General features: G+C 38.6%; 1 protein-coding gene across 1 annotated transcript in view; it reads right to left on the reverse strand.

Annotated features, from left to right (window-relative positions):
• Positions 1 to 12,126, reverse strand: part of LOC128857932 (longitudinals lacking protein, isoforms A/B/D/L-like) — a 188,880-nt gene that overhangs the window by 25,849 nt on the left and 150,905 nt on the right. Inside the window, exon 5 of the mRNA XM_054093788.1 lies at positions 1,939 to 2,848. Within this exon, the coding sequence (XP_053949763.1) occupies positions 1,939 to 2,848 (910 nt within the window). The remainder of the gene's footprint in view (positions 1 to 1,938; positions 2,849 to 12,126) is intronic.

Here is a 12,126-nt window from a genome sequence, read left to right on the forward strand (position 1 = left end):
ATGTAAAGAAATACCTGTAGCTGAACGGGTTTATGCGTGACCACCATTCGGAGAACGTAGACTCAAAGCTCCGTGCATGAGACACCAAAACGAAGAACAAGTTTTTTCTAATAGCAGTCGTTTCTCGACAGGCAATGGCAAACCTCCCAGTGTATTTCTGCCATGAAAAAGCTTCTCATAAAAACGATTTGCTGTTCGGAGTCGGCTTAAAACTGTAGGTCCCTCCATGTGTGGAACAACATCAACACGCACACCACAAACGGGAGGAGTAGTTCTGCCAAACATCTCAAAGAAGTGTACGCGCCAATTATTTATTTATTTTATTTTATAATAACAGGAGCTTTCATGACACAGAACTGCTTTTAAGATTACTGAGCTCCAGAACAGCGGACTGGTAAGTGCGGTTTTTTTCATGTTATTTTAAGCGCATTTTTAAATCCTGTTAAGGTCGGTTGATGGATGATAGATAGTCCCACACCAGGGAGGAAAGTCTTTAATCCCGATTTACTTGAGAGTAACCAGAATGACTCTCCTGCTGACGGTTAGGAAAGCTCACAACTTTCGGAGTACTCTCTGCATAGTTTTCAAATACCCGTTTGGGAGTGAGCTTATTTGAGAAGGCGAAACAGTCCAGTTTCTCTGGTTGTGTGCTGGGTTTTTGGGCCGGCCAAAAAATCTTAAGGAAAAGATCTGTCTAAATCGTTTAAGCGGTTATTATGCCAGTCAAGAAGAAGAAGCAGGTCGATAAAACTGTCAAGTGCTGAAATAGAGCTCATTTAATGGTGAGCGCAAGGAAAGCGCTGCTCTGACGAGGTTGGATCAGAGGGAAAGGTGTTTTTAATAAGTTGGTTGAAGCAGGAGTGTGAAGAAATTAGTGCGATGTATGCCTAATTTGTAGATGTTAAACCCGGTAAGAAATACTGAGCTCAATTGCGCCAATGTACGCAGGACTTAGAACAGTCGAGTTTGACCGGAATGAATGCAAAGACTGTTGGCTGCTCTCCTTTTTAACTGTGAGCTTCTAAATGGAAAATGTATTATTCTTGGTGAAGAGTTTTTCGGTTTTTCTTTACGGCGCTTCTGATAGAGAACTAACTATGCTATAAAGCTCGTAGTTTCATCTCACTTTTTGTTGTTTCAGGATGAGCTGAGTGGCTACGGCCGGCTAAGGCTCTGTATAAAAGGTAAGACATCTCTTTGATACTTGAGGCCGTATGACAATTAGAGAATGATGGTACTGGCTTCATAGTATTCTAACTCTAAAGCATCCAAAGGCTGTGGTTTCACAATACTCTAAAGAAAAATGCTGTCGCAATGCAAATCTGTCATAACAGTGCGGAAACCCTTTTTGTACAACTTGAGCACAAGATCTGATACTACATCTTCAGCCTTCAAATAATAGCAGGAAGGGGCACTTTCAGAAAATAATGCTCACTGGAGCCTAACTTTGCTTTCCATAAAACAAAGTATTATATATTTGATATGCGTTACTAGAACCTCAAACTATTTCTAGATTCTCAATTTCTAAGTTCGTGTCATGAATAGGTTAAGTTAGGCTCGGTGATTGGACCCGAAGAAAAAGCGCTTGTCATGTATATTATTTAATCTGTTCATTGAGGTACTATTAAATGAAAAAGAGGGAGCGAAAAAGAGAGTTAGGATACAAGAATATTTTAGATTAGATTGGGTAAGATGAAGAGCGCCTCATTTGGAAGGTGTTTTTTAGTTCCTGCATAGGAAAAGAAATGAAAAGGAGCGAAGAAAAGCGTTAAACAAATAGTCAGTCGTGAAATATTTTCCCATCTATCAACGACATCTTCTGCCCTATATCTCTGTTTAATCTCTCTCTCCGGTTACTCTCTCTCTCTAGTTTCTCCTTCAATTGTGCACTGAAAATAATATAAAACTGACTAAATTGGCATATTTATAGTTACTTACCCGTATGTACGCGACAATGATCTTTCATATGGTGGCGCAGCTTGAAAGCCTTGCCACAGAACTCACATTTGAATGGCCGCTCACCCGTATGCACTGGCAGATGCGTAATCAATGATGTCACGTCGGGAAAACTTTTGCCACAAAACTTGCACAGCACAACACTATTTGGATCGGCGCCACTCGATGATGCGCCAAGCAACGAGCCCGCCGAGGAGGCCGCAGCAGCTGCTGCTGCCGCTGCCGCCGCCGCCGCCGCAGACGTCGAAGAGGACGACGAACCAGCGCCGCTCAGCACCAAACTGCCACTACCCACTGGTGAGCCACCAATGCCGCCATTGCCAGATGTCGAGCCGCCGCCTCCACCACCAGCAACACCATGCCCAACTCGGCCACCACCACCACTGCCATCGAGATCGAGTGCCCCACGCGCACCCACACTACCGCAAGTAGCAGCCAAAGCGGCAGCAAAGTCCAGTTCCATGGCAGCGGCTACCACCGCCGCAGCCGCTTGTTCCTGAGTTTCAGCGCCGCTGGCCGCCAAAGCATTCATTTGGTACGTGGTGAATTGTGGAAGTTGCGCCATATTGAGGTCGTGCGACAGCAAGTGCGAATGCAACAGCGGATGTTGTGCCGCTTCGCGATACTCCAGCGTTTTTAGCGAGTGCGAGAGTATGTGTCGCGTTAGCTTGCTTTGGTGCTGGAATGTGTGGCCGCAGTACATGCAGGTATAAAGGGGCGGCGGTGTTTGCGGTTGGTCGAGATGATGGGAGGTGGAGGCCGCCGAGGCAGCAATGGCTGCGGCCGCGGCGGCGGCAGAGGTGGAACACGAAACAGTGCCACAACTACCGCCGCCACCACCGCTGCTCGCGCCGCCGCCGGCAGCGGCAACGTGGGGCGAATCGGACGTTTCCTGGAACAACACCAAACAAAAATCCAACATCAACTTCTTTCGTACTACGCTTTGGCGTTTTGTTTTTCTTTTACTTTACTTTTACTTTTAGTTTTGCTTTGCTTTGCTTTTCTTTTGTTTACGTTTCGTTTTCGTTTTCGCTAGCGCTTTCGCTATGTTCGGTTTCAATTTTAAACTCTCGTACTATAGTTTTATGGAAATTACAAAAAAAAAAGAAAAAAATATATATATAAAGTTTTTAATTGCCTTTCTTCGTTTTCTTTGTCAATGAAAAGATTTCGCTTAAGCGACATTACTTGCTCTTCATATTTTTCTCATTTTCTTTGCGTAAAATGTTTTTTATTTTTTGTTTCAATTAAAGCGAAATAGAAAAAGTATAAAAACGAAATTTCACTTGTTTGTGTACAGTGAAAAAAAGAACGGAAGTATAAAAATATATGTGATAAAAAAGGACTGTTTCTTGCAAATATGAAAACAACAGTAATTCCCACACGTTCCAAATTCAAAATGGGAAATCAAAATCGAGATTTAAAACTTAAATGAAACTGAATCAAATGAGAATGAGAACTCAACGAGGAAAGGAGAAGATGGAAAATTTTCAGCAATACTTTTTGATTAACTAGTTGGATCGCTTTAAATTACAAAAAAAAAAAAAGGAAAAAAAAAAAGAAAAATCAAATTTAAAAATTATGCTTTATGATGTTCTAAAATACTTTAAAATATATATTTTTTGCAAATCTACTAATACTTTCCGTTAGCTGCGTTTTTAAATATTTTTTGTTTAATTTTGTAAACAAATGTTGCCAAAAAACAAGAGGGGCTTTTCAGCGTTGGCGTGAGAGCGCTTGACCATTCTGCAAGCCTTTATTTGCGCTTTCTTTCAACTTTAATCTCTCGCTTTCGCTTTCGCTTTCTCTCACTCTTACGCTATCTCTCTTTCTCTCTCTCTCTCTCTTTATCTATCTTTCCACAAGTCCTCGATTGGAATGTGTGTGATCGTCTCAAACATTCGCTAATATTTTAATCATAGAGTGAAAAATAAAACTCTCTATTTAATTAATTTTTGATTTTTTTTCATGTATAGAGATTTCTTGGATTTGATTTAATACTTTTTGTTTTTGTACATATAAAGTTTTTTTGTTTTTTTGCAAGAAGTTGAATTTCGATTTTTGTTTGGGCGTTGTTCGAAAAGTCACATTTTCATTATTTATTTATTTCATAACCATTATAATTAGAATTATTTTAATTTTTATTTAAAATAGTTGAGTCAAAAGAAAAAAAATGGCGGTAGTGGCGCATTTGAAGCTTAAACGTTAAATTTTAACTCGTAATAAAAGTTTAACCGATTCGACCGTTTCAAACGTTGTTCAGCGATGCGTTTTATGTTTTATTACTTTTTAAACTCAAACTGCATTTTCTGTTTTTTTTTTGTTTCTCTTTTAACCGACTTTCTGAGTGGAGTGTGCGTACATTTTTAATTTAATTAATTCTAAATTACAACAACAATAATGGAAAAAATAATTTATAATTTTTAGAACGTTTTCCTTTTTTTTATTTTATTTTTACTTTTCTTTTTTCGTTTTGTTTTGTCGAATTCGGTTTCAAGAACGTGAAAAAGAGCGTTTTGTGTGTAGAGCGTAAAGTCGTAACATACAAAACAAACAAAAACAAAAAAAAAAGAAACTCAAATGTGTTATTTGGTTGCGGTCTTTCAAATAATTTTGCGTAGCTAAGCTAATAAGGGACGGTTCCAGTAATAACGAGAACACAATCACAAGTAAATCCGCTGTCCTTATTGTTCAAATGTTGGTGTTGTTGTCGGAACGTGATAAATTTTAAAGCCAATAGTGTTGATAAATTTCAATTTGGAATAAACCTATAAACATAATTTGAATTTTTCAATGCTTTAATCAAATAAAATTTTGTGCAAAATTTTGTATTGTATAATTTTGATAAATATTTGCGACTTTTGTCCTTTTACCTGCCTGCTTTTTAAGTGTGTGTGTGTTTTTTTTTTCTTTTTGTTTTTTTTTCGTTTTTTGATTTTGGTATTGTATGCTGTTTTCTTTTTGGCGTTTTAACTGGGCCGAATAGTTCCTAAATTTTTTGTTAGCAAATTGCTTTTGTTTGCTATGAATTTGAGTTGCGTGTTTTTGCTTTGTGCTTTTCTCAGTTTAAGTTTCAAATAAAATAAAGTTTTTGATTGTCCAAAATTTTGGTTTCGTTTTCATTAATATTTTCAAGAAGTTTTTCCACTTTACTTTACTAATATTTCATTACTATTCTATAGTTGCTAATTGCATCTCGAGCAATGTTTCACTTGCTTCGGAATGCTTCGTATTTTTTGCTTTCTGTTTTTCCTTTGTTTTCTTTACTTTTAAGCTGGCACACTGGCGCACTCTTTTTCTTATGATTCTTGTTTTAAATAAACTGATTGTTAAGCTTTTATATTTTTTCGTTGCTCAAGCGAACTTTGAATTTTTTTTTATTTTTTTTTTGTTTTGAGTAAACATATTTTAAAATATTTTTTTTTTTTGCTTAATAATTCAAATTCAAATAAATAGGAGTTAAATAAAGATGTAATAGCACAGCCATTTCCAAAAAACGTAGATCAACTTCTTGACAATAATATTAAATTATATTATTTTATTATTAATTATATTATTAAATATGTAGTAAATATGTATTTCGCAAGGCTGAATGCTTGAATTCTAACTTTTGCATTCCCCAATTCTTTTTGATTTTCTCTAATTCTTGTGTTGTCTGATTCAGTTTCGGAAAATGATTCCAGAGTATCAATTAGTTAATTTTGGAGTAGTCATAATTTTTAGTTGTTGTTGGAATGTAAAAAAAAAATATTCATATACATAAAAGTGTACATATGCCATGATTGTGCTTTTGTGGGTTTAACCAGTCGATGCTCATTCGGTTTGCCAAAGATTCCTACACCAACATAGTCGTAGTGCTTGCGGCCGCTCACGGCTGTTTAAATCGGTAGACCGACGGCCAGCGTTATCGAGCGAGTTGTGCATGACTACCAGTCGGGGGTGTTCGGATAAGAAGTCCGTTATGGGCAAGAAATATAAAACGAAAGCAAAATTTTGTAATTAGCCGCCGCACCTAGGCAGACAAAGCTAAACCTCTGAGTGCATTTTAGTCAAGAAAAAGCTTCTCATAAAACATCAGCTAATATTCGGAGCCGTGGCCAAATGGATTGGTGCGTAACTACCATTCGGAATTCAGAGAGAACGTAGGTTCCAATCTCGGTGAAACACCAAAATGAAGAAAACGTTTTTTTCTAATAGCGGTCGTCCCTCGTCAGGCAATGGCAAACCTCCGAGTGTATTCTGGTATTCTGCCATGAAAAAGCTCCTCATAAAAAAATAGATCTGCCGTTCGGAGTCGGCTTGAAACTGTAAGTCCCTCCATTTGTGGAATAACATCAAGGCGCACACCACGAATAGGAGGAGGAGCTCGGCCAAATACCCAAAATTATATATAACGGGAGATTTTTTAGCTATTATCTTTTTAAACAGTTGGTTTAAGCAGCTGACGCACGTTTCGTGTTTTGTTTCATTGTCAAACATCTTCAGTTTGGTCTATAATTTAACCATGAATCGTCTTACAAACGAGCAACGCTTGCAAATCATTGAATTTTGTTATAAAAATGCGTGTTCTGTTAAGAAAGTTCAAGATCCACTTTTTTATGGAAAAATTGTCTTTAGCGACGAAGCTCATTTTTGGATCAATGGGTACGTAAATAAGCAGAATTGTCGATTTTGGAGTGAAGATCAGCCAGAAGAATTGCAAAAGGTACCAATGCATCCAGAAAAGGTCACAGTTTGGTGCGGTTTATGGGCTGGATGCTGTTGCGGTTCATTCGACCGTACTTCTTCAAAGATGCTGCGAATCGTAACGTAACTGTGAATACCGTGAAATGATATCCAACTTTTTTTCGCCCAAAATGCAAGAGCTTGACTTGCATGACATGTGGTTTCAGCAAGACGGTGCCACATGCCACACAGCACGCGTAACAATGGACTTGTTGAGAGGCGAGTTCGGTGAACATTTTATTTCACGTTCGGGACCTGTCAATTGGCCACCCGGAGCGAGCGATATAACGCCTTTAGATTATTTTTTGTGAGGCTATGTTAAAGCTTATGTCTATTCAGACAAGCCTGCTCCAATTAACGCATTGGAAGACAACATTAAAGCATTTATATGTGAGATACCGGCCGAAACATTGGAAAGAGTATGCCAAAATTGGACTAAGCGGATGGACCATTTGAAGCGCAGATGTTGACCGCAAACATTTGCATGAAATAATCTTCAAACATTAAATTATATGGACTGTACTATCGATTTGAATAAAAATTTTATGAACTTTTCTGAATTTTCCGTGTGTTTTTTGAAAAAGTTTCCTGTAGCTCTTAAAAAATAGCCCTTTATATATATATATATATATATTCGGAGCTGGCATAATAGGGTTGGCTATATGTCTCTACACAAATTGAAGCAGCAGCTCGCCTAGAAAAGTGATATTAGCAGTATATATTCTGATCACCATGGGCCGCCAGATCTACGTGGCTCCCTCTGCAATCTTATGGCGAGTGGCAACCACCGAATATGCACTCTATATAAAGCGCAAAGTTTTCAAATAAAACGTTTTGGGATCTTAAAATGTTGCCAAGTTTTCGCAAGTAGCTGATAGTAATCACACATAAGTAGGTATATTTATACAAGGACTGTAGTGGAGTCGACAATTACACCTATCTCTTAAAATCGGTTTGTATTCAAAATTTATTTCTTCAGCTTTCTAACTTTCCTGTAACTGAGATCCCTCAAGTTCTTTAACACGTTGACTGCCGAGCGAAATTTGCTGGTTATCACACAGCGCCGCAAGTGTGCATCACATATTTATATTTGAATTGTCATACATTATATATATATATCCTGTTATATGTTTTCAATTTTAAAATCAAACGACAGAAAATATAATTGACGCAATATTACACCAAAAACAATGCGCCGGCACCCATTGCCTGGCGCGGCAGTACAATGCGCCGGGCAATGGGTGCCGGCGCGGCAGTCAACGTGTTAAAGGCATATCTGCCGAGCGCTTGACGCATTCACCTAAATTATGCTCGATAGCGGAACAACTTTTAGTGGCTTCCTTACGTCCACATCTCGACTGGTTCTATAGAAATTATTCCAGGGATATTTAATGAACAAATTCAAAGCTGTGCCCAAATACATTCTGCCTTCAGTGTTCCGCTACATGATGCAAATGGAATCAGTATATTTACTGACAGATCTAAGCTTGATGAACAAGTAGGTGAATGAGTTTACTCTGAATGGTTGGGCATCATCTTTTCGCTTGTCTAATCACTGTAGTGTCGTTCAGGCAGAAGTTACCGCCATAAGAGAGGGTTTATTGTTCCTAAATAAGAGATCCCTAACTACGCGGGAAGCATATGCCTACTGGGATAGTCAGACAGCTCTGAAAGTTTAAAGAGTCAGTAAAATACTCGACAAAAACGGTAGTTGAATGCCACAAATTATTATGCGAAGTATCGCAATATTTTAAAATATACTCGATCTGGGTACCGGGCCATGAAAATATAGAAGGTAATGACAAAGCGGATGAGCTTTTAAGTAGGGGTACAACAGTAAACATTCACTGAGACAATGCACTTATACCGATTCCCTTAGCTATGTGCAAACTATCAACAGACAGGAACTCTACCAATGTTGCTAAAGCCCGTTGGAGGCAAGTAAGTGGGCAAACTTGGTCAGAATGTAACCACGACCGCACAAAATCGCTACTGATTCTTAGGAATTATGACATGAGAAATACGATAGGGGTACTAATAAGGCATTATTTAATTGGAAGGCACGCAAATAAACGGGGGGAACCCAAATGACTTTTGTCGATTCTGTGAAGATATTGAAGAAGAGGAAACTGTGGAACACCTCCTGTGCACATACAGTTTTCTATACAGAAAAAGGCTTTCCTCGCTTGGTTTCGTCTTTCTTAACAGCATTGAAGAGGTCTCTCAAATATCGTTACCGAATTCAACAAAACTCATTAAATCCCCAGGCTGGTTCAGAGAAGACTTAAGGATGTAAAGGAGAAGCTCCAGTGGTATCATAATGGGGCTATTTAGGCCTAAATGTGGCGGTTGACAGCCACTCAACCAAACTTAACCTCGTCTTCGCATTGCTTGGCAGTCTCAGCTCAGAATATTTAGGCATAAGCTTAGGCTATTTAAAAAATGTGTCTGCAAATTGTAAAGACCCCTATGGCGCAGGTCTGAAAAATTAGAGGTCTCACTACTATTATTGTTTGCGTAGTCGCCGATTATGAGACGCACGGTGCCATGAAGCTGAGTAGCAATTTATCATTTCTTATTCTACTTAAAGCTTCTGTAGCATCTGCGATAAGACAAACTTTGTCTTTCCATGCTTTGTTGATACCATTTCGGTAAATTTAGCATTTTTTTTACATAAAAATCACACTTGGTCCTATCTTGACTTAGAAGATGTTATTAGCTTTAGAAGATGTTATCAGCTTTAAATTCCCATTGAAGCAACTGCAGGGAAATCAACTGTATTTTTATTTAAATTTATGAAGATTCAGCAGAACATCCACTGCAGGCGCGTCTCAAAAACAGAAAATTAGCTATAATCATTCCTTTAATAGATGACCTTTAAAATGCACTACTACCAGTTCGCATACTTTGCGCCCCCATTTGCTTAAAATTGGGCGGGGAAGAGGTAATATTTGTGAGTTAGCCAGCTGCTTGATCCTTTATAAAGGGTGGTTAAATTTCAAGGGCCGATGTTGAATGTGAACCACACCTAAACGTCAACGACACCGTGGACTTCTTTCTTTGGGCTTATATGAAAAAAAAGGTGTACGTCGATAAGTCAGCAACAATTCAAGAGCTAAAGGATGAGATAATTCGGCACATTAACGGCAAAGAACCTCAATTATGCCTCAGCGTCGTCGAAAATTTGGACCATCGGTTGGAGGTGTGCCGCCGAGGTCGCGGCGGTCATTTGGCCGATATTTTATTTCATACGTAATTGAGCCATATCAATATTATCATAATAAGGAGAAATGATAATAATTTCCTAAAAAAATTGTATTTTATTCAAAATCAACACCGGCTCTTGAAACTTAACCACCTTTTAGAATCTTTGGCGATTTTGTAGGGGAAACATAAGTTGCTTTCCAAGTTCGGCCTTTGGGGGGGAAAGTATCGTAGTAACTTAATATAGAAGTTAAGAGCTGCGCTACCTAAACTAGTTTTATGAAGCTTTGTTGCGGCATTGATGCGATTTTTTATCTACTCTTTACGAAAATAGTCTTCTAATAATTGATCACAGCCGGTCTTCATCGAGTAAGTGAGTGAGAGTGAGCATCAAAAACGTAGGAAGTCTCAGAGTGCGGTATTGAGCCTCAGGCAAGCGAAGCGATTTGATTTGATGCTTCAGATTTTTTTTTCTTGTTCACTCCTCTCGAGAGCATAGTGCCTCGACAAGACGTGTCTTGCGTTGGTTTCGTTAATCTATTTGATTGCTGACGGGGTAGGTGATTAGCCGGTGGCGGCCGCCGTAGCCGAATGGATTGGTGCGAGACTACCATTCGGAGTTCACAGTGAGAACGTAGGTTCGAATCTCGGTGAAACACCAAAATTAAGAAAAACATTTCCCTAATAGCGGTCGCCCCTCGGCAGACAATGGCAAACCTCCGGGTGTATTCTGCCATGAAAAAGCTCCTCATAAAAATATCTGCCGTTTGGAGTCGGCTTGAAACTGTAGGTCCCTCCATTTGTGGAACAACATCAAGACGCACGCCACAAATAGGAGGAGGAGCTTGGCCAAACACCCAAGAAGGGGGTACGCGCCAATTATAAATATATATAGGTGATTAGCCCGCCTTCAGATAAATTACGTAAACTGTTAGGAAGCGCTGCTATAAGATTGTGCATGGGATATCTAACTAGTCACAAACATCTACGGACCCAGGCGGATAGCCAAATTTGGATTGGGGAGAATAAGACTTCTGGACCTACGAAATCTGAAACATTTAAGTGGACTTAGATACAAAAAAGATCAAAAAGTTCAACTGCTATTATAATGAGTTCTTTCCATAAATGTGTGCTATTTCATGGTTCAATAATTGCGAAGGCATAATAAGCTCGATCGTCCTAGAAGAATGGATGTGTGACTACCATTTGGAAGTGAGCAGTAAAATATGACTAAGTTTCAAAACCCCGGGCATGAAACACCAAATAATAGAAACATTTTTTCTAATAGCGGTCGCCCCTAGGCATGCAAAATCTCCCAGTTTATTTTTGCCATGAAAAAGTGCCTCATAAAAATCATCAGCTTTAACTGTAGGTTCCTCCATTTGTGGAACAACATCAAGATGGACACCACAAATAGGAGTAGGAGCTTGGGCAAACAGCCACACAGCTCTCCACAAACATTTCTTTTAATTTCATCAATAGTTTTAACACTTTTTTGCGTTTTTAGCAAATTTTTTATTGAAGGATCGTAAAATGATTTTCTTACTTTATAATTTAATTATTGTTTCAATTCATTTGTGCGATATTTCTGTAATTATTTACAGTATCTTAGGCGATCTTTGAAACAAAAACGCATTAATTTCTTGAGATCCACAACTAAAGGGCTGCGATATTTTGTAAGCAAATAGTACTGAAGCTGAAAGTACTGAAAAATGCTGGTCTAATAACAAATGCACGCAGGTTCTGATGAATGCACGTAAGATCTGAACCAATTTCAGGGCCTTGCGAGTATAACGAGTCATAAGATAATAGCCTTAACGCGCTCACAAGTAACGATTTTGTTGAAACAGATGTGCGTTTTTTTTTATAGGTTTTTTTCTTTCGAGCCCCAAATCGCGTTCTTCTGCTTTCCAGATACATGTGACAGCACTGTGAATGATATAACGGTTGTTAAACTGAAATCTGGCACTGAAAAAGCTGAAACATTTACGATCGTCGTTCTACAGCTGAAGCATTAATCATTGAATGACCGAGTGGATTTCTGTCTCGAAAAGAGAGATAAACCTTCTACCTTCTTCAAAGCCGGCACAGAAATGTTGGGCATACCATTGATCTCATCGATTAGGGGTGCTAAAAAATCATCTATATAGAGCAAAATTAGTATTCTAAAAGAGACGTGCTCGTGTACTAAGCACCAGCCAAACATTTTCCTACAAAGAAACGTGAATTTGAAGACTATTC

Source organism: Anastrepha ludens, chromosome 3 (assembly GCF_028408465.1).
Source record: "Anastrepha ludens isolate Willacy chromosome 3, idAnaLude1.1, whole genome shotgun sequence".
NCBI lineage: Eukaryota > Metazoa > Arthropoda > Insecta > Diptera > Tephritidae > Anastrepha > Anastrepha ludens.